General features: G+C 47.5%; 2 protein-coding genes across 3 annotated transcripts in view; one reads left to right on the top strand and one right to left on the bottom strand.

Annotated features, from left to right (window-relative positions):
• The window catches only part of SUPT6H (SPT6 homolog, histone chaperone and transcription elongation factor), a 31,827-nt gene extending 26,318 nt beyond the window's left edge, over positions 1–5,509 (top strand). For both annotated transcript variants that reach the window (XM_080924000.1, XM_080923999.1), the window contains exons 30-37: positions 146–384; positions 841–954; positions 1,097–1,221; positions 2,970–3,082; positions 3,284–3,361; positions 3,445–3,611; positions 4,138–4,325; positions 4,623–5,509. In XM_080924000.1, coding sequence (XP_080780126.1) covers positions 146–384; positions 841–954; positions 1,097–1,221; positions 2,970–3,082; positions 3,284–3,361; positions 3,445–3,611; positions 4,138–4,325; positions 4,623–4,809 — 1,211 coding nt within the window. In that variant the 3' untranslated portion in view covers positions 4,810–5,509. The remainder of the gene's footprint in view (positions 1–145; positions 385–840; positions 955–1,096; positions 1,222–2,969; positions 3,083–3,283; positions 3,362–3,444; positions 3,612–4,137; positions 4,326–4,622) is intronic.
• A 1,465-nt stretch (positions 5,510–6,974) lies between these two features.
• PROCA1 (protein interacting with cyclin A1) lies at positions 6,975–17,540 on the bottom strand (the record flags this gene model as incomplete). The annotated part of the gene is made up of 4 exons (XM_080922368.1): positions 17,412–17,540; positions 9,925–10,005; positions 8,064–8,196; positions 6,975–7,620 (listed from the first exon to the last, which is right to left on the bottom strand). The coding sequence occupies exons 1-4, from the start codon at positions 17,491–17,493 to the stop codon at positions 6,975–6,977; spliced, it is 942 nt and encodes a 313-aa protein (XP_080778494.1). The 5' UTR covers positions 17,494–17,540.
• Positions 17,541–18,871: the final 1,331 nt, after the last annotated feature.

The following is an 18,871-nucleotide window of genomic DNA, read 5'->3' as shown; positions in this document are numbered from 1 at the left end:
ACACCTCATTCCCATCATGGGATCCAAGCCCAGAAAGTGTGACAGTGTCTCAGAATCCCATGGTGGGTCAAAAGCTGTCTCTGACTGTCCTGTCACTACCAGCCCTTAACCTGTTACCTGGTCTGTCTCTTCCTGTCCTCTTCAGCATACATCAAGCGAGTGATTGCACACCCATCCTTCCATAATATAAATTTTAAGCAAGCAGAAAAGATGATGGAGACAATGGACCAAGGGGATGTTATCATTCGTCCCAGCAGCAAGGGTGAAAACCACCTGACAGTGACCTGGAAAGTCAGTGATGGTATCTACCAGCATGTGGACGTACGAGAGGAGGGCAAGGAGAATGCCTTCAGCCTGGGAGCCACTCTGTGGATCAACAGTGAGGTGGGAACATGCCTGAACAAGTTATTTCTGGTTGCTTTTACCTGACAGGAACTTGGACACATCATACATATTTTTGTTAGGCAGAGCAACAAAGCTCAGTAGTTTGTAGCATAAGTACTTTGTTTTTTCTATATTTTAATTTTTAAAATAGCCTAGAGACAACAATTGGGGCGGGGGGAATGCACACACGTGAGTTCTCTTATCTGTATTCAACAAGGAGAAATCTGAAGTTCCCTGTTGTTCCTAAATACCAGGGAAATATCACAGTTGGTACTTAAAAGACTATGTCTGGGATTTAATCAAACCAGCTGACAAATTGAGGGGACTTGGCAGTGGAGTGAAGTTCAGAAGGATCGGGATGTCAGGCCTTGCTGTCGTGTCTCTTCAGGGTGGGCTTGATAAAGGGCTGGAGTCTTAGCTGGGTGTGATGTGTGAGACCTTATGTTCTTCCTATAGGAATTTGAAGACTTGGATGAGATTGTTGCCCGCTATGTCCAGCCCATGGCTTCCTTTGCTCGAGACCTTCTAAACCACAAGTATTACCAGGACTGTAGTGGTGGGGACCGAAAGGTGAGCCTTGGACCCTCTGGACACCTTCCAGGCTCGTACCGGTGGACGCTAGGGAGAGAGCAGGGACTCGGTGGTGAAGGAACTGCATGTGTGTGTGCACCAGTCATTGTATCCCAACCTGTCCCCCTCATTCTGCCCCCAGAAATTAGAGGAGCTGCTCATCAAAACTAAGAAGGAGAAGCCCACCTTCATCCCTTACTTCATCTGTGCCTGCAAGGAACTGCCCGGCAAGTTCCTCCTGGGATACCAGCCCCGGGGTAAACCCAGGTGAGCACTGGTGCTGAGATGCTGATGCCTTTGGTGTCCACACACAGGCCAGGAGAGGGCCAAGCCACTCTGCTTCTGCCCACTTTGTCCTCTTACCTGTTCAGAACAGAGTTGTGGCTGATGCACATGTGTGTCTAGACAGAGTCGCCTAGGACTGGAAAGGCGTCCCCGCTGCCAGCACTCCCCAGGCACTGCAGTAATGGATGGGCAAGAGTGTCCTGCTGGTCTTGCCTTTTCCAGAACTCTGGTTATATGGTAGCTCACAGGTGCCACAATGCACATACTTTGTGCCTGCTGAACAGTGGGTGAGATGGAGGTATCTCCTACTCTGCTCCCTTCCATGTATGACTAGCAAGCTGCTTTTTTAGGCATTCCTTTTCTTACACCCCTTCAGCTCACCCTGAGTCTGGGTCCAGTTTGCTTAGGCCTCTTTGTACACACTAGTGATCATGCTGCCCTGCCCTGCCACCAGCCATTCTACCCTAATGGAGCAATACGCATCTATGCTAGCTCTGTACTCATATGTAGACGGTTGAGTAGAGCTCTGGGGCCTTGTGCCACACTTGGCACCTGGAACATCATGCTCCTTTCTGTGGTAGCTTTCCTGCCATATCAGTGCCTTCCACAGAGTAGCAGCCAGGGCCCCTTAAGACTGGAAATGTTTGAAGGTCAGCTGAGGTGACAACCTGAAATAAGATTTAACCCTGTAGCCTGATTTGTCTCCTTGTATGGAGATTTAGGAAGCAAGTTTTGGCCGAGTATAAGTGAGGATTGCACCATTGTCTCTTAGCCTTGTTGTCTCTCCTTGAGGGAACACAGAATTAGCTATAATATTGCCTTGTATACTTGCCTCATTCCTTGTGACTCCTTTGGGCTTATGGGCTGTAGTACTTGGTGCAGTCACATAGGCAGTAAGCACAGAACTCAGTCAAGACCAGATCCAGGTGTGAAGCTAAGGCCTGTCCTCTTAGCCACTCTGTTACTCTCAGAAGTACTGAATGAAGGCAGACTAACCACCTTCTAGAGTACCAGAGGATTCTCCCTGCTTACCTGGACCTGCCAGGAAGGTCTCTTCCTACCTGATGCTCTATAACCGTGTATCACTCTCACCTGTAACATGCTGTCTTCAGTGAAGGCATCCGATCTCCAGTTAGCCACCAGCACAACTTCCTATGACAGCCTGTACTCAGCACAAGGCCATGGTCTCCTTAGCCTTGACTGTACTTTTTCATTTGCAGCCTCTCCCTGTCATCTCCTCCAGCACCCATTATGGCTAATGTACCTGTACATATAGTTGATATTTATTTGGTGGCCCCAACTCTGTGTCTTAGAGTTACTATTACTATGATGAAATACCATGACCAAAAGCAGTTTGGGGAAGAAAGGGTTTATTTGGCTTACACTTCCACATTATAGTTCATCATTAAAGGAAATTAGAACAGGAACTCAAACAGGGCAGGAACCTGGAGCCAGAAACTTATGCAGAGGCTACAGAGGAGTGGAGTGCTGTTTGCTGGCTTGTTCCTTGTGGCTTGCTCAACCTGCTTTCTTACAGGTCCCAGGACTACCAGCCCAGGGGTAGCATCACCCCACTAATTTAAAAAAATGTCCTATAGGCTTGCCTACATTCTGATCTTGTGGAGTTATTTTCTCATTCAAGGCTACCTCTGATGACTCTGGCTTTTGTCACGTTGAGATAAAATTAGCAAAATCAGTATCTAATGTTTGTTTTCTTATAAAAATCTCAGGATAGAGTATGTAACAGTGACTCCTGAAGGATTCCGGTACCGGGGCCAGATTTTCCCAACTGTGAATGGACTCTTCAGGTGGTTTAAGGATCATTATCAGGATCCTGTACCAGGTGAGTTCTGCTGTATCCTGACTTAAGGCTCTGGTGAGAGTGACTCGGGTCCTGGCTCACCCCTCTTTCAGCCTCTTAGTAGCAGGGAGGTTTTCTATCCACCGGGACTTTTTTTCTCCACTTTGCTCTTCTGATTCTTGAACTAGGAAGTCAGACATAGCTTTCTTGAGGAACATAACTGGATGTATCCATTTCTCACAGGCATCACTCCCAGCAGCAGCAGCAGAACACGGACCCCTGCTTCTATCAACGCCACCCCAGCCAACATCAATCTTGCCGGTAGGCTGTTTGGGGCTGAGCCCTGTAGGGCAGCAGGGAACCAGAGGGATTTACACCCTTGACGTGGGCATCTGTGTTTTCAGATCTGACCCGAGCTGTGAATGCCTTGCCTCAGAACATGACTTCACAGATGTTCAGTGCCATTGCTGCTGTGACAGGCCAAGGACAGAACCCCAATGCTACCCCAGCCCAGTGGGCATCCAGCCAGTATGGCTATGGTGGCAGCGGAGGAGGCAGCAGCGCCTACCATGTATGTTTTCAGAAGGACCGTTCCTGAACAGGATGGGGAGGAGTGGAAGCAATCTTATAAACTCATACAGACCCAGATCCTGTAGACACCTCTGCCCTTGAGCCTAGGAACAATCTCTAACAGATGTTCCTTATCTCTAACACATTTGATAGGGAAAGGAATGGTGGTGGCACACATCTTTAATTTCCAGCACTTGGGAGGCAGAGGGATATGAGTTTGAATCCAGCCTGGTCTACAGAGTGGTTCCAGAACAGCCAGGGCTACACAGAAAAACTCTGTCTCAATTAAAAAAACAAAAACAAACTGGGGGGGGGGGGTTACAGAGAGCCTTGTGGGGTATTTGGAACTCTCAGCCCACCTGAAATGTTCAGATCGGTGGTAACTGTGCTCGTGTTGGCCTCTTATCTCCGTTGCTGCCCAAGATACTGTTTGAGGTAGCTAAGCCAGCTCAGAGTCTGCCAGAGATTCATAGTGAGGTCAGGCATGCCCATAACATCCCCCTATTTCTCTGTCCACCCCTCTTCAGGTGTTCCCAACGCCAGCCCAGCAGCCAGTGGCCACACCACTAATGACCCCAAGCTACTCTTATACAACCCCGAGCCAGCCCATTACCACCCCACAATACCACCAGCTCCAGGCCAGCACTACCCCACAGTCCACCCAGGCCCAGCCCCAGCCTTCCTCCAGCTCCCGACAACGGCAACAGCAGCCAAAGTAAGTACATAGGTAGTGGCCTAGCACAGGCTGGTTACTACTAGGAACAGATGGTGCCATGTGGCCCAAGGACTTAACATAAGCAGGCACTGTGTATCTTCTTGAAAGCCAAGACCTATGAAATGTTCCCGTTGGCATTGGTTTCTAGGGAAGAATGAAAGACCAAGGGGGTTTACTTCCTATAAGCGTACAGTTCCTCTCTGTGAAGGTGATCTCTCACCAATTACTGGGAAGAAGGCTTTCTTCTCAAAATTCTAGAAGAATCCTAGTTTCTGAGGCCTTTCCTTCCTGTTACAGGTCCAACAGCCATGCAGCTATCGACTGGGGCAAGATGGCAGAGCAGTGGCTACAGGAAAAGGAGGCAGAACGACGGAAACAGAAACAGCGGCTGACCCCAAGACCCTCTCCCAGCCCTATGATCGAGAGCACCCCCATGTCCATTGCTGGCGATGCGACCCCACTCCTGGACGAGATGGATCGGTAGGGGGCCTGTTCCTTGGACTCTGGTTACCTCTGAAGCTCCAAGAGGCCTGGCCACTTATAGTCTCACTCCCTGCCTCCCCCCTTTTTTTTTTGTCCATAAAGTGGCCTGAAATGACATTCTTTTTAGTGGTCAGCCTGGCTGGATGGCAGGCTAAATGGCCTTGTGAGCCTGGCGTGCACCAGGCAGCAGTTGTCCCACTCCAGGCCTGTGCTACCACCTGTCCTAGGGCCAGGCTGGGAGAGGAATGCAGCAGGGAGAAGAACAAAGGTGGAGTAGTCTGGAATGTCCCTGGAAGCCATTTTGAGTTTTTGCCCTCACCTAATACAGGCTATAATGAGGCAGCAAGCTCAAGTTGTATATGTCCCCAGCTCGTGTGAGGAGACCGATGCTATTTATTCAGTTTGGGGCAGGAGGGTGAGGAGGGAAAGGGTTTCTAGTCCTGGTGTCAATACCTTGGTGGCTGTCAAAGCAGGACTGTGAGGGCCATGTGGAGCAGTGCTGACCTGCCAGCCCCTGCCTGCCTTCCCTCGTCACCTAACTGCACCTGCTTCTCACCTGTCATTTGAATAAACAGTGTTTGTACAGAGTACTGGCCGAGGCTTCTCCAGTTCCCTTACTCTGCAGGGCTGCTTCAGAGCAGTTTGGAATGCCAAAAACTTCCTCTCATAATCTACCAGAGAGTCCAGGACTCAACATTGCCTGGGGTCACCTCCCTGCCTGCTCTGAGCCCCATGACCCTTCATGGACTTCTTCCTTCTATTGTTGGCTGTGTAGAGGTCTCTCTAGCCCAGGCTGGCCTTGGACCTACAGCAGCCCTGCTTCTGCCTCCTGAATGCTGGAATTACATAAATGACACACATGCACTTAAGGGTTTTATTGTTTTTTGCTTGAGACAGGGTTTTTCTGTGTTTTCCTTGGTTGTCCAGGAACTCACTCTGTAGACCAGGCTGGTCTCGAACTTAGAGAACAAATGCCTCTGACTCCCTAGTGCTGGGATTAAAGGCGTGTGCCAGCACCACAGGGCTTTAATTACATTAGTACATGTGTGGGTATGTGCACAAAAAAACAAAGAGGGCTTTGACCCCTTAAAACTCGAAAGATAGGTAGGTATGAGCAACCATCCATGGGTGCTGGGAACTTGGGTATTTTGCACGAGTGCCCTTAACTGTTGGGTCATTTCTTTAACAGCTTCTTAGGTTGGCTGTCCTACTTGTGAAAAGGAAATGGTAACATATGCAGGGCAATATAAAATTCTGGAACTGGCAACTGTTGACCACTAAACAACTGTGTGACTCTTCACACAGTGAAGAGAAATAAATCTGTGAGCCACTGCATGCCCCTCTGCTTCCCAGTTGGCCCTTGGTCTCTGATAGCTTCCACAAGTCAGTTCCTGGTCCACAGGTACCCCTCACCAGCTCACCCTCAGACACATAGGCCATGGGAAAAGAAATTTCCCACCCCCTTTCCCTTCCTGGCTCAGTATCAGCTCACTGACACCATTTTTTTCTAAAGCTGTTTCTATTCTGATCTCCCTGTTCCTTCAGAGTCTTCATCTCACAGTGATTTCGAGTTGTGGGGAGTAATGCCTTTCTTCCTTTGTCTCTACTTCTGTTGCCTGCATTTGAGCTTGTACCTACTCTCATTCTTTGTGTTGATGGGAAAGGGCTGCCCTGGAACTCCTTTTTACTTTCTCCAGCATAACAAACAGGTCTGCTGCAAGGGTGGAGAAAGACTGGGCCTACACCAGCTGGGAAAGAAGAGCATCTCCTCCATGGTGCTATACAGCTCTTCCCCTTGGGGCCACTTGAGGAGGGAGAGGCAGGTTGAGTGAGTGGCAGGTTCAGTTTATTGAAGGTAGCATTGCATAGTGCTACCCACCACAGAATGGATTTGACACGTCTTCCACCTCCCACCCACTCCCCAGATGGATTCTTCCACCTGGTCCTAAGAGATGTGCTCTCTCCCTCCTACTTAACTTCCCATTGACATATACTTCCTCCTTGAAAGCAGGATCACCCTTAGAGAATCCCTGTAGCCCCTGATCCCTTGGCTCTAGTAGGCCCAGAGCCAGCCACCTCCCACAAGAAGCGGTCCTGTTGGAGGGAGAGAGAATAGCAGTAGGGTTCAGTTACAAGCTTGATTTATTCACTCTGGATGCCCTAGCCTCAACTGAGATTGGGGTTGGACACTGGGGGAGATTTTCTTTTGCTCGTTTTCCGGGTTTGTAAGTTCTTTGTCACATTCTTTTTGTCCTGGGCAGAGCACTTCTCTTTCTTTCTGGGCGATGATGACTCTACAATATCTTCACTGGAGGGCCTTTCTTTACCCCGTTCATAACTGTCCTCACTTTCCAGCCCTTCCTGGCTCTCTTGGCTGGACTCTGATGTCCTCACTAGTTCTCTTGGGCTTACTGATTGGCTCAAGTCTGCAGGGGAAGACTCTGAATTCACTGGGCTTTTCTTCTTAGTTAACTTGCCCTTGACTTTTTTCTTCAACTTTGCCTTTTCATCCACCATCTCCTCCTCGTCTTTCTCTTTCTTTTTCTTCTTTATATTCTTGATGACCTTGCCTTCCTGACACTTGTCCATGGGGCTTTCAGAACGCCAGATGGTGATGGGCGCTGGTAAGTCAGCAGCCCCAGTGGTTGACACTGTGCTGTGGTCAGTGGGTCTGGCAGAGGGGCACTGCTGATTCGTGATGGAAAGCTGGTTCTCTTCCAAGTCTTCCTCATCATTTAGGTCATCTGTCATGTACATACGGTGGTTGGGATGGTGGAATATTGCCACAGAGATGGGCCTGTAGCTTCTGCACCTGGGAACGGACAGGAATAGATTAATGGAGCTCAAGCGGGGTACCCTGGAGTCCTGTCCCATCACCGCTGGCCAGCTGGCACTCACCAGCTGTACCAGATCCGCTCCACATACTCTTCCTCTGGGATGAGTTCAAAGCAAGGGGCATGGATGATGTTGAAGCGGGTTGAGCCCCGTCTTTGGAGCAGGTTGGGCCTGCATCTTGGAAGCTGCTACTATTTGTGCCCTGAGCAGTCCTTTAGCCTACCATACACCATACTCTCAGCTGGGCCCCCATACCTCCATGATTCCCCAGGGGCCCAGAGGGACAGTCAGCTGCTTCTGGGCTTGGCCCAGGCTGCCAAGAGATCTTCCCGTATTAAAAGCTGGGACTAGGCTGGCAGCACCAGGCCAGACCTGAAGAGGGAACCTGAAGGGAATGGGTCCCCATGAAGGGGGCCTCACCTAGATTCACAGTCGCAGTGGCTGACAGCATGCATCCGTCGGTTGTGATGGCCACAGTCCAAGAAGGGGTAGATGATATGCCCGGGACACTGCTGGTGTTTCCAGCAACATCTGTCTGTCTCCGTGTTCTCACCTGAGGGAAGAGGAGTCTGGGTCACTTGGAGGCAGCCGAACACACCTCAGTCAAGGCTTCAGATTCATCTGCTACCTGGTTCCCCACCATCAACTGTTATCAGAGGTAATGACTCAGTCCAGTTAAGTAGCCAATTTAGGTCACTGCACTGTCTTGTCCCCTTATCCACTGTGTAACACTGCCTTCGACTCAGAAAAGTAGTGCCACATGTCAGATACAGAAGTTCCTCCCAAGCTTCCCTTGCTGTTGTGTAACCTCTCTCCTCTGGGATCTACTGCCCAAACCCTCCACTGATTCCTGCCCCCACCAGTTGCTGGCCACAGTGTGCAAGGTAGGGAATGGCTATGGCCCTCTTGTCTCAGAAAAATCTCACAATTGCAGCCTCACCTGCACAGGGCCAGGTGCCACCCCTGCACAACCTCTGCTGCAGTTCACCTGAATGGCACAGGAGGTGGGCAGCAGTCCAACACTGGGGTGGTGGTTACCATTGTAGCACGGCCTTGTGTCTGCTTTCTTTTTCTCCAAGCCTCTTTCTGCTTCCTGACACCTCTCTTTGGTCTTTCCCTAATCTTTACTAATCAGTCATAGTCTTGGGCAGGAAGATGGCTTAGCAGGTGGTAGGGGAGAACTGACTTCTGCAAGTTGTCCTCTGACCTCCACATGTACCATGGTTCCACACCCACACAAATAAGTCTTTAGAAATTGCTTTAAACATCACACTATCCTCCAGATTCACAGAATGCTGAGCAACCTGCCCCTGCCTGTGCCCATCTAAAATTAGGCAGCATGATACTGTGTGTGCCCCCTTTCCCAGATATAAGAGAGGCTACTGGTTTTAGAGAATGTTCTTCTTACTGAGCTATATAGGTTTCTCATGGGCTCTGAGTACTTCATTTCTGACCCTGCCAAGGCTCCAGGCAACCACTGATTCCTCTGCTTCCATCAAAAAGGTAACCATGCCTCCTGCCCCCAGTCACAGAAGGATCCTACCAAAGGTTCCAGGAAGCAGGATTTAGCCCAGGCCAAGGGTATAGAAGCCCAAGTATCCATTAAAGTGCACAGAGAAAGACAGTGGTGTGAGCTAATGCTCTCCTGCATCTCTCCTTCCCTTTCCCCCACAAGACTGAGGTTCCCGGGTTCCCGCAGTACCCCTCACCCACTTAGTGTCTTTTCTCCCCAGGGAAAATAAGGGGGATGTGTGCAGCAGGACCTTGGACTTTCACCCTTGCTCCTTTTTTTTTTTTTTTTTTTTTTTTTTTTTTTTTTTGGCACTATTAAATTGAGACAAAGGGCAGCATAAAGGCATGTGCTCTGAGCCCGGAGTCATTCAGGCCTGAAGCTTGTCTGCCATTTAATAGAGCAACCTAAAACACTTTAATTTTCTGAGCCTCCCTTATCCACAAGAAGAGACATCGTGTGGAGGATTAAAAGGACTCAGTTCATGTTTTGAAGATCTCTGTGTACTACAAAATATTCACAAAGGAAAGGGGTAACCATAGCCTTACGGAAGGGGCTCTCTGGCATTGTAGGAAACAAGATAAAGAGCCAGCTGGGTTCTCTCCACCACATGGGTCCCAGGGAACAGACTAAAGTGGTCAGGATTATCAGTAAGCACCTTTATCCACTGAGCCATTTCACTGGACCCTCAGGCATCTGGGTAAGCCAATCAACTTTTACAATAAGGGGTAATATAGACCCTTAGAGGCCATAGGTTCCCCATAGACTCACCTTCAGAAAAGGAAAACATATCACTGCTGGACTCCACACTAGCTGGGTATCCTCTCTTCCAGCTGGGCAACCTCGTTATATCTGAGTACAAAACAACAGCAGTGACAGCAGCCACCTCCCCATGTCATTCATTCGCCAAACATTCCAAAAAACCTCAGGATAACCCTGAGTTGGGTCCAGTTATATCCTGGGGATGCAGGAATTTAAAAAACAAGCCACTGTCCCCAGAGGCTGAGGGAGGGGGAAAGAGAGGGAGGCAAAGAGCATCATGGCAGTAGGTGGTGAGCCACAGAACAAGATGGGTGAGGACTATGGCACACTTAGAGGAAATTCCATGGGAACTGGAGTGATTGGTCAGAGAGGTAGTGCCAGAACTTGTCCCAAGTGTCTGGAGCCTGGTGGGGTGAAGGGGGTGGCCCTGGGCAGACCACTTTTTGTAGGGTTGGGTATGGAACCTATGGCCTCAGGCATTTGAAAGACTCTGCCATTGGACTATACCATAGAGTTAGCTCTGTCCATAGGGCTGAAGGAATTAAAAGAGCACCCTCCTTAGAAAATGAATCCAGGGGCTGCAGAGATGGCTCAAGATGACTGCTCTTCCAGAGGTCCTGAGTTCAAGTCTCAGGAACTACATGGTGGCTCACAGCCATCTGTAATGGGATCTGATGCCCTCTTCTGGTATGTCTGAAGACAGTGACAGTGTACTCATATAAATAAAATCTAAAAGAAGAAAATGAAACCAGGAGCCAGCCGCCCTGACTTAAGCCTTGGTTCTTAAGCAGTCAGGCTAGTTGGCCCCTCCTGTTTTCTACAGCATACTAAGTACTTAAAATTCATCAGATGAGCCAGATGTGGTATCTCACAGTACATGAGAGGCAAAGTCAGATGCATCTCTGTAAGTTCAAGGCAAACCTGGTCTACAAAGCAAGGTCCAGGAAGGACATCCAGGGCTATATTGTGAGATCCTGTCCACCCTCCACCCCCACAAAATTATTAAATGATGATGTTCCCCTCTAATAATAGCTGCCTCTATCTGCAATCCCAACCTGGTGGAGAGATGCCCCTGTGTCCAAGCCTGCGGACTGTGTAGAATGCCATTTCCCTCTGTACTGTTCTCTGTGACAGGCTATTTTTTTTACTGTTTATTTTTATATGCATGGTCGTTTGGCCTGCCACAGCCACAGCCTGTTCCTCTGCATGGATGTCTTTGTGCCAGATATGTGCAGTGTCTGTGGAGGCCAAGAGAACTAGAGGGTTCTGAGCTGTCATGTGGGCACTGAGAATGGAACCCAGGTCCTCTGGAAGACCAGCTTGAACCCTCTCTCTCCAGCCCCACTATGGACATTTTCAAATGGAACATTTCTCAAAGACTTTCTAGCATATGTATATCTCCCCTTTCTTTTCCAAGTCAAATTTATGGATCCACCCATCAACTCCACAAAGGCAGTAATAAAGGGAATGCTAATACACTACCCTGGCATACTATTCCCTAGACTTCCATGAAAGTCCTAATCTTGAATTAATTCAAGACAAAGAGAGCCCTGGCTGTCCTGGAACTTGCTATGTAGACCAGGCTGGGCCCAAACTCTGAGAGATCCACCTGCCTCTACCTACCAAGTACTGGGATCAAAACCATCTACCACCATACCAGGCTTGATTTAAAAAAAAAAATTATTTATTTTTATGAGTGTACTGTAGCTGTCTTCAGATACACCAGAAAAGGACATCAGATCCAATTACAGATGGTTGTAAGCCACCACGTGGTTGCTGAGAATTGAAACCGGGATCTCTAGAATAGTCTGTGCTCTTAACTACTGAGTCATCTCTCCAGCCCGATTTTTCTTTATGTTGTGTATTCTAGATATTAATCCTCTATCAGATGCTTTGCTAGCAAAGATTTTTCTTCCCTTCTTGGCTGTCTCTTGATGAACTACTTGTGTTTGCCACAAAGAAGCATTTTGCTTCCATGAGATCCCATTTGTTAGTGGTTTGTCTTGTTTACTGATAGGCTTCTATCCCCTTTCAGAAAGCCCTGAACTCTTCTCCTTTCAAGCAGACTTGGAATTTCTTATGTTAAGGATTTTTGGTCCATTTGGAATTGGTTTGTGCAGGGTGAAGGATCAAGATGGCACATCATTCCTCTACATGTGGATATCCAGTATTTTTCTTGATTTTTCTTGGAGAGACTGTCTTTTCTCTGACATGTGTTTTTGTCCAAAATTAGGTGGCTATTGTTGAGTGGGTTTATATCTGATTATTATATTCAGTTTCTTTAATCTACATGTATGTTTTTTGAGCAAGTTCTATGCTACCATGGCTTTGTAGTGTACCTTGAAATCAGACACGGTGATACTGCCAGCATTCTGATCAGGGTTGCTTTAGCTGCTGAAGTGTGTGTTTTCATATGAAATTTTTTCTATATTTATGAAAAATGGCATTGAATTTTGAATTTAGATTACATTGAATCTATAGATTGCTTTTGGTAAGATAGCTGTTTTTCATAGTATTAATTTTTCCAATACCGGGGGCTGGAGGGATGGCTCAGTCAGTGGTTAAGAGCACTGACTGCTCTTCCAGAGGTTCTGAGTTCAATTCCCAGCAACCACATGGTGGCTCACAACCATCTGTAATGGAATCTGGTGTGTCTGAAGACAGCTATAGTGTATTCATATACATAAAATAAATAAATCTTTAAAAAATTTTCCAATACCATAAAAATGGGAGGTCTTTAATCTTCTAGCATCTTTAGTTTATTTTTTTTAAGTGTTTTAAAATTTTCAGCTGTTGGGGTTGCTCATGGTCTGGATCAAGCTTATTCCAAGGATTTCTTCTTGTTACTATTTCAGGTCATTATGAATGAGTTTTCCTCCCTCAACACATTTATTTGTGAGCCCACAGTGTGCATGTGGAGGGCAGAAGACAGCCTGCAGGAGGTGGCTCTCTCTCTCCACCACATTAGTCCTAGGGATCAAACCCCAGCCATCAGGCTTGATGGCAAGTATCTTTTATATGCTGTGCATCTCACTGCTTGCTACTAATTTTTGCAGACTAACTTTGTAACCAGCCACTTTATTGAAAGTATCAGCTCTACTTCAAGTTTTCTGGTGGGGGTCTTTCTTGTCTCTTATGTATAGGGCCATTTCTCTAAACAACAATATGTATTTATGTCCCCTTTATTTCCTCCTCCTCTTGTCTTATTTCTCTGGATAAGACTTCAAGCACTATCATTAAAAGTGGAGTTGGGGGCTAGAGAGATGGCTCAGTGGTTAAGAGCACTGGCTGCTCTTCCAGATGTTCTGAGTTCAATTCCCAGCAACCACATGGTGGCTCACAACCATCTATAGAAGGATCTGATGCCCTCTTCTGGCACATAGCTGTACTCACAGAAAGAGTACTCAGACATTAAATAAATAAATCTCTTTATTAAAAAAAGTGGAGTTGGGCTGTGGTAGTGTTAGTGGTGTTGAACACCTTTAATCCTAGCACTCAGAAGGCAGAGGTGGGCAGATCTTTGAGTTGGAGGGAGGCCAGCCTGGTCTACATAGTTCCAGGGCTGTGTAGAGAGATCTTTGTCTCAAAAAGAATGGAGAAAATTAGACACCTTTTTGTCTTATTCTTGGTATTGTGGTTTTTCTTTACTCAGCATAATAATGGCTGTGGGTTTGCTGTAGACTGCCTCTCCTCTCAGCTTTGAGTGGCATTGTCTTTTTGTGATAAAGTCCACTAGTATGCCTGTCCCACCTGGCATTTTTCTTCAGTGTTGCCCTGTTGCCCTTTTCCTCCACTGTAGTGCTTAAATTGGTAGTCAGCAGGGTTTGGGTTTTGGCCACCTGCTCAAAAACAAAAAAAAAAAAACAAAAAACAAAAAAGTCCACAAGCTTTAGATATTATCATGTATTTTCATGGTCCCAATAATATTTCATCAATGAAATGACATAAATCTGGCTAAGGGTAGTGGCATGTAACTATAATCTCAATAATGGAGAGGATGAGGCAGGAGAATCCACAGCTTGAGGCAGGCCTGGGCTACCAGGACAATTCAAGGCAAGCCTGGACTAAATGGTGAAACCCTGACTCAAAGCAAACAACAGTAACAAAAACACACAGAACAAAAGAGACTAAATCTCAACCTAGTCTAATCCCGGCTGCTTTCCTGATGTTTTTCAGTGCTGGGGCTGGAACCCACATGTTAGTCAAAATACCACTGAGCCACACACACTCAACTGCAGACTCATTTCCTGAGTATATATAGCTGGTAATATCCTCTTAAACATTCCTCAAAGTCTCAGTGTCTTAGGGTTTTACTGCTGTGAACAGACACCACGACCAAGGCAGCTCTTATAAGGACAACATTTAATTGGAGCTGAACTGAGAGTTTTAGTACGTTATTTTGAAGGTGGAACATGGCAGCATCCAGGCATGGTACAGGAGGCAGCTAGAATACTAGCCTCCAGGCAGGTGAGATTCTTATAGCCCACACCCACAGTGACACACCTACTCCAACAGGGTCACACCTTCTAATAGTGCTACTCCCTGGGCTAAGCATATACAAATCATCTCTCTCTCTCTTCTTTCTGCCTCTCTTTCAAGACAGGGTTTCTCTATGTAGCCCTGGCTGGCCTGGAATTTGATCTCTAGGCCAGGCTGGCCTCAAACTCAGAGATCTGTCTGCTTCTACCTTCAAAGTGCTGGGATTAAAGGCCTGCCCCCACCACCGCCTGGCTTTCCCAAAGTGTCTCAAACCGTGTCCTGTGCACACCTGTTGCCCTCCCTACTGCCATTTGTGCATTTCTTGTAGCTGATCCTTGTTTTTAGAAAGCAGCAGACATTTCAACTAGAAATTTGTGTGTTGCTTTTGAGATAGAGGCTTACTGTGTAGCTCTGTCTGGCCTAGACTACTTGTCTCTGCCTTCTGAGTGTTGGGATTAAAGGTTTGAACCATAATGCTAAACTAAACCTCCATTCTCTCTGACCTAGCTAGGATGCAGCTGTAACTTCCTGCCTGATCTTCCCGCTTCTGGTCCTATGTTTTTTTCAGTCTTCACTGTTTGGTTTCAGACCCAGGGACTAAGGTGCATATTTTACTTATTTACATATTTACTTATCAAAGCAGACCTGGCCTCCAGGTTCTCCCAGCATCCCTCAGTCCCTACCTGCCCTAGACCCTAAATTTTCCAGCCTAGGAGCTGGGTACCCTTCCCCCAGAGGCTCTTCCCTATGTATTCCTCTTCTTTCGCCTCCTCTCTTCCTGTCCCTTGCCCTCTCTTTCTCTTCCTCTTAGTCCCCATGGCATCTCCCTTGGCCTCAATCCTTAGGGCCAGTGAATCCTCCCAAGAGCAGCTTCCTAATAAACGTGCCTTTAATATATTCTAGTCTACCTTACACTGACTCATTTGATGGTTGTCGGAGAAATAACCTACCACTCAGCATACAGCTGAGTTTTATAGAATTCTAGCTGGTTTATACGTCATTTCTTTCTGCCTGCATGTGCTGAAATTATAGGCATACACCACCAGGCCTGGCTTTCATCTGTCCTTCAGAATGAAGTATGGACCTTTTTTTATGCCCTTAGGAGGTCCTTAGGAGCCAGGACCTAGGTCTTACCTCACCAATAGTTCTTGCCACCTGTCATTATCACCTGCCCCCCCCCCACTCTCTCTTCCAAGTTTTATCTGCTCAACACTGGGAAAACCCTGTTGTTCATAATGGCACACATCTGTAATCCCAGAACCTGGTATGCTTAGCTTAGGGAGACAGGGCTAACTCGGGCTCCACAGCAAGGCCTTGTCTCAGACTAATACCAGTACCATCCAAGTGGAATTGTATGCTTTCTGTGCCTGCTGACTTGCTACCATAGTTCTAAAAGCCATGGCATTCCTTTATTTACTCTGTATGCACATAGCCATGGAAACGGCTCAGCCATTGTTGGTTAACTGAGTGTATACATTCAATGTCCCATTGAAACACATAAAGCCCAGGTTCAAGTCCCGGGTACTGTGTTTTATTTATTTACTTTTGAGACTATCTCACAAAGCTACAGGCTGGCCTACAATTCCTCATATAGCCCAGGGTGGCCTTGAATTTATGGTAATTCCTGCCTTAGCCTCCCAAGTACTAGAATGACTGACATTCTGCTCACTGTATTTATTTTGACTGGGGTTGTTTTGGAGGGATTGAAGGAAGTATCTGGGAGTCAGATCCAGGGCTTCACACACACTAAGCAAACACTCTTGCCTGTAAGCTAGAGAAGCCCAGCCCTCAGCACGCCTGAGAGCTGTTATGGGGAAGATAATTTCCCCAAGATGTACATGTTTACAATGCTAGACCCTACAGTGGGCTTCAGTGTATGACTTTGATTCTAAATTGTTTATGGAGGAACCCAGACCCAGAGTAGCTAAGTGCTCAGGATGAAAGGTAACACAGAGGCAGAAAAGCTGGTCTTCTTGGCTCCCTAGCCTGTGTACTTTGCTAGCTAAGGAGACACATATCATAAGCCAAGTGTCACCCTCCCTATACCACAGCTCCAAGGCCAAGAGCTGAAACTAGATTCAGCTCCCTGTCCAGTTGTCATCCCCTGAGACATTTGCTTTTAATACCCAACCTTGCTGATTTCTCACTTCTGATTTCCTTTCTTCTTGATGCACAGCCTCCCCTGTGGAGCTTGAATCCTAAAGTTATTCCAGTACAAACTGCGCTGGATTTCTTTCTTCCTGTCACCATAGCAGGCTTTATGTAGGGCTAAAAGCCTTTTGTCCTCCACTAATACCCCTAATAGATGTTGACAGCATCAGCTGTTTGGGAGGGAAAGCAGGAAGGATCGAAGAGGACTGGGATTTAGAAAGACAGTCTGTCCCTTTGCCCAAAGAAGACAGAGGAGAGCTGTGACCAAGGCAGCAGTCCAGAGCTCCTGCGGTAGAATGAAGACGGTAATCGCTTGAAAGGTAGCAGGGGTCTAATTCAAAACACACTGCACTGTTAGGCACCTTTGTAGAGGATCCTTCTTATCCTGTGAGGCCCTTCTTTTGAGCAGCCAAAAGAAGGTGTGTAGAGGGAAGAGAAAGAAGGAAGGAAGAAAGAGAAAGAAAGAAAGAGAGAGAGAGAAAGAAAGAAAGAGAGAGAGAGAAAGAAAGAAAGAAAGGAAGGAAGGAAGAAAGAAAGAAAGGAAGAAAGAAAAATGTAGAGTGCAAAAGAGGGCCTGTGAGTCCTCTTCTGGGAAATGTCTCCCAGCTAGGCACTTGGAGGTGATTATGATGTCACTTGTGGAATACTCAGACTCTTTCCCACCCTCAAAGTCAATGGAACTGACCACTAAGTCCCAGCGCCCAGATGAGCAATGGGCCAAGGGTTCTAGTGCCTCTGGGGCGGTAGCCCAGGCCAACGGTTGCAGCCTAATGCTCAAAGCTTGTGCCCAAGTTCGGGAGGAAGCCAAGGCAAAACATTTAGAGCCACGCCCAACCACGCCCCCATTCTTCTGCCCCGCCCCTTACCAGTTCTCTCGGTTTTCTCAATTTTGCGGCCAGACTTTTCTTCAGTCCATTTTTTAATCGTTAGTGTCGTCCTGACCCACATCGCTGTCAGCCCAGTTCTTTGACAGGACCCTACCTTGCAGAGTTCAACGCTGAACCTCAGCTTGGTGGAGCCCTCGGCCCAGCTGTAAACTCCAGTCCAGCCCCTAGCTCCGCCTCATGCTTGCCCAACCCCCCGCCCGCTTCCCCCCCCCTCGTCTTCCAGCTCAGCTCAGGTCTAAGCGTCAGTTGAGTTCTTCATCCGGGACCTCCAGCTCCTTCCAGGTTCCTTCGTCACGCCCTTTAACGCCAGTACCTACTTTTGCCTTTACTTTACAGACCCAGCACTCAGTCCCACACTTAGTTTTTCGCTGGTCCCCGATTCGAAAAAACCCTAGCCCAGAGCCCTGCCCACAACAGGTACTAGTCCCGCCCCTTCCAGACTAAATACTTGGCACAAGGACTGCCAAGCCTTGCGGGAGGTCAGCCCAGGACCAGTCTTCATGAACAGGACCATTCTTCAAGAATGTGGGTATCCTGGCTTCGGGTCTCCTGGTGACAAGTCTCTCCTCCACTGTGTATGGTACACCCTAACTCTCCCACCCTAGCCCCCGACGAGAGACCCAGCCTCCAACTCTACCTTTCAGGTTTCCTCCCAATCCCATAGGCCACTTGGTCCTGGGCTGCGTCCCATTTTCTTGTCCGGAAAGCAAAGTGACTTACATTAGTGGTATCTCCATCCCAGTAGGAACCCTTCACATTCCTCAAACACACCATCCACACTTCATTTGTGTATTACACACAGTGATGCCAAAAGTCACAGATATCCCACACAGCACACCTCTCAGTTTCCCTCCAAGAAACTTCCAAAGCCAGAATATGTACATCTCAAGAAACAGAGGATAGTCCACGCACTTGCAGGTAGATCTCTGAGTTCAAGGCCAGCTTGGTCTTCATGAGCTCCAGGAGAGCCAAGGCTATGACTCAAAAGAAGAAAAAAAAAGTGGACGGGGGAGAAAGCCAGGTGTGGTGGCATGTGCCTGTGTGCCTTTATTAGGAAGCAGAGGCAGGCAGATCTGAGTTTCAGGTCACCTGAGGCTGACCAAGAAACCCTGTCTCAAAAATAAATAAATATAAACCCCTAGTGGTAGGGGTAGATTACTTGAAGTTGCTGGTCTAGGGAAGCCTCTAGAATAGGGCTATTTACCATTACTGTCAGTGACATTCCAAAACTGAATGGCAGAACCCTGTTGTTAATGATGTCATATGTGCTGGTTACAGGACTTGGAAAAATAAGTCTAGGATTAAGCCAGGAGTATCCCTATCTAGCTTTTGTAGTACCAGAAAGTGAAATGAAGGTCTCTGGGGAGGGCCATAGACTAAGGTCCTATTCAGCCATGGATTCTTCATGATTCACGATGAAAAGCTCACACAAGCTGTGT

This window comes from Micromys minutus (assembly GCF_963924665.1).
Source record: "Micromys minutus genome assembly, chromosome: 10".
Lineage (NCBI taxonomy): Eukaryota > Metazoa > Chordata > Mammalia > Rodentia > Muridae > Micromys > Micromys minutus.
The sequence above is the reverse complement of the archived record's forward strand: the minus strand, read 5'-3'. Positions and strand labels throughout refer to the sequence as shown.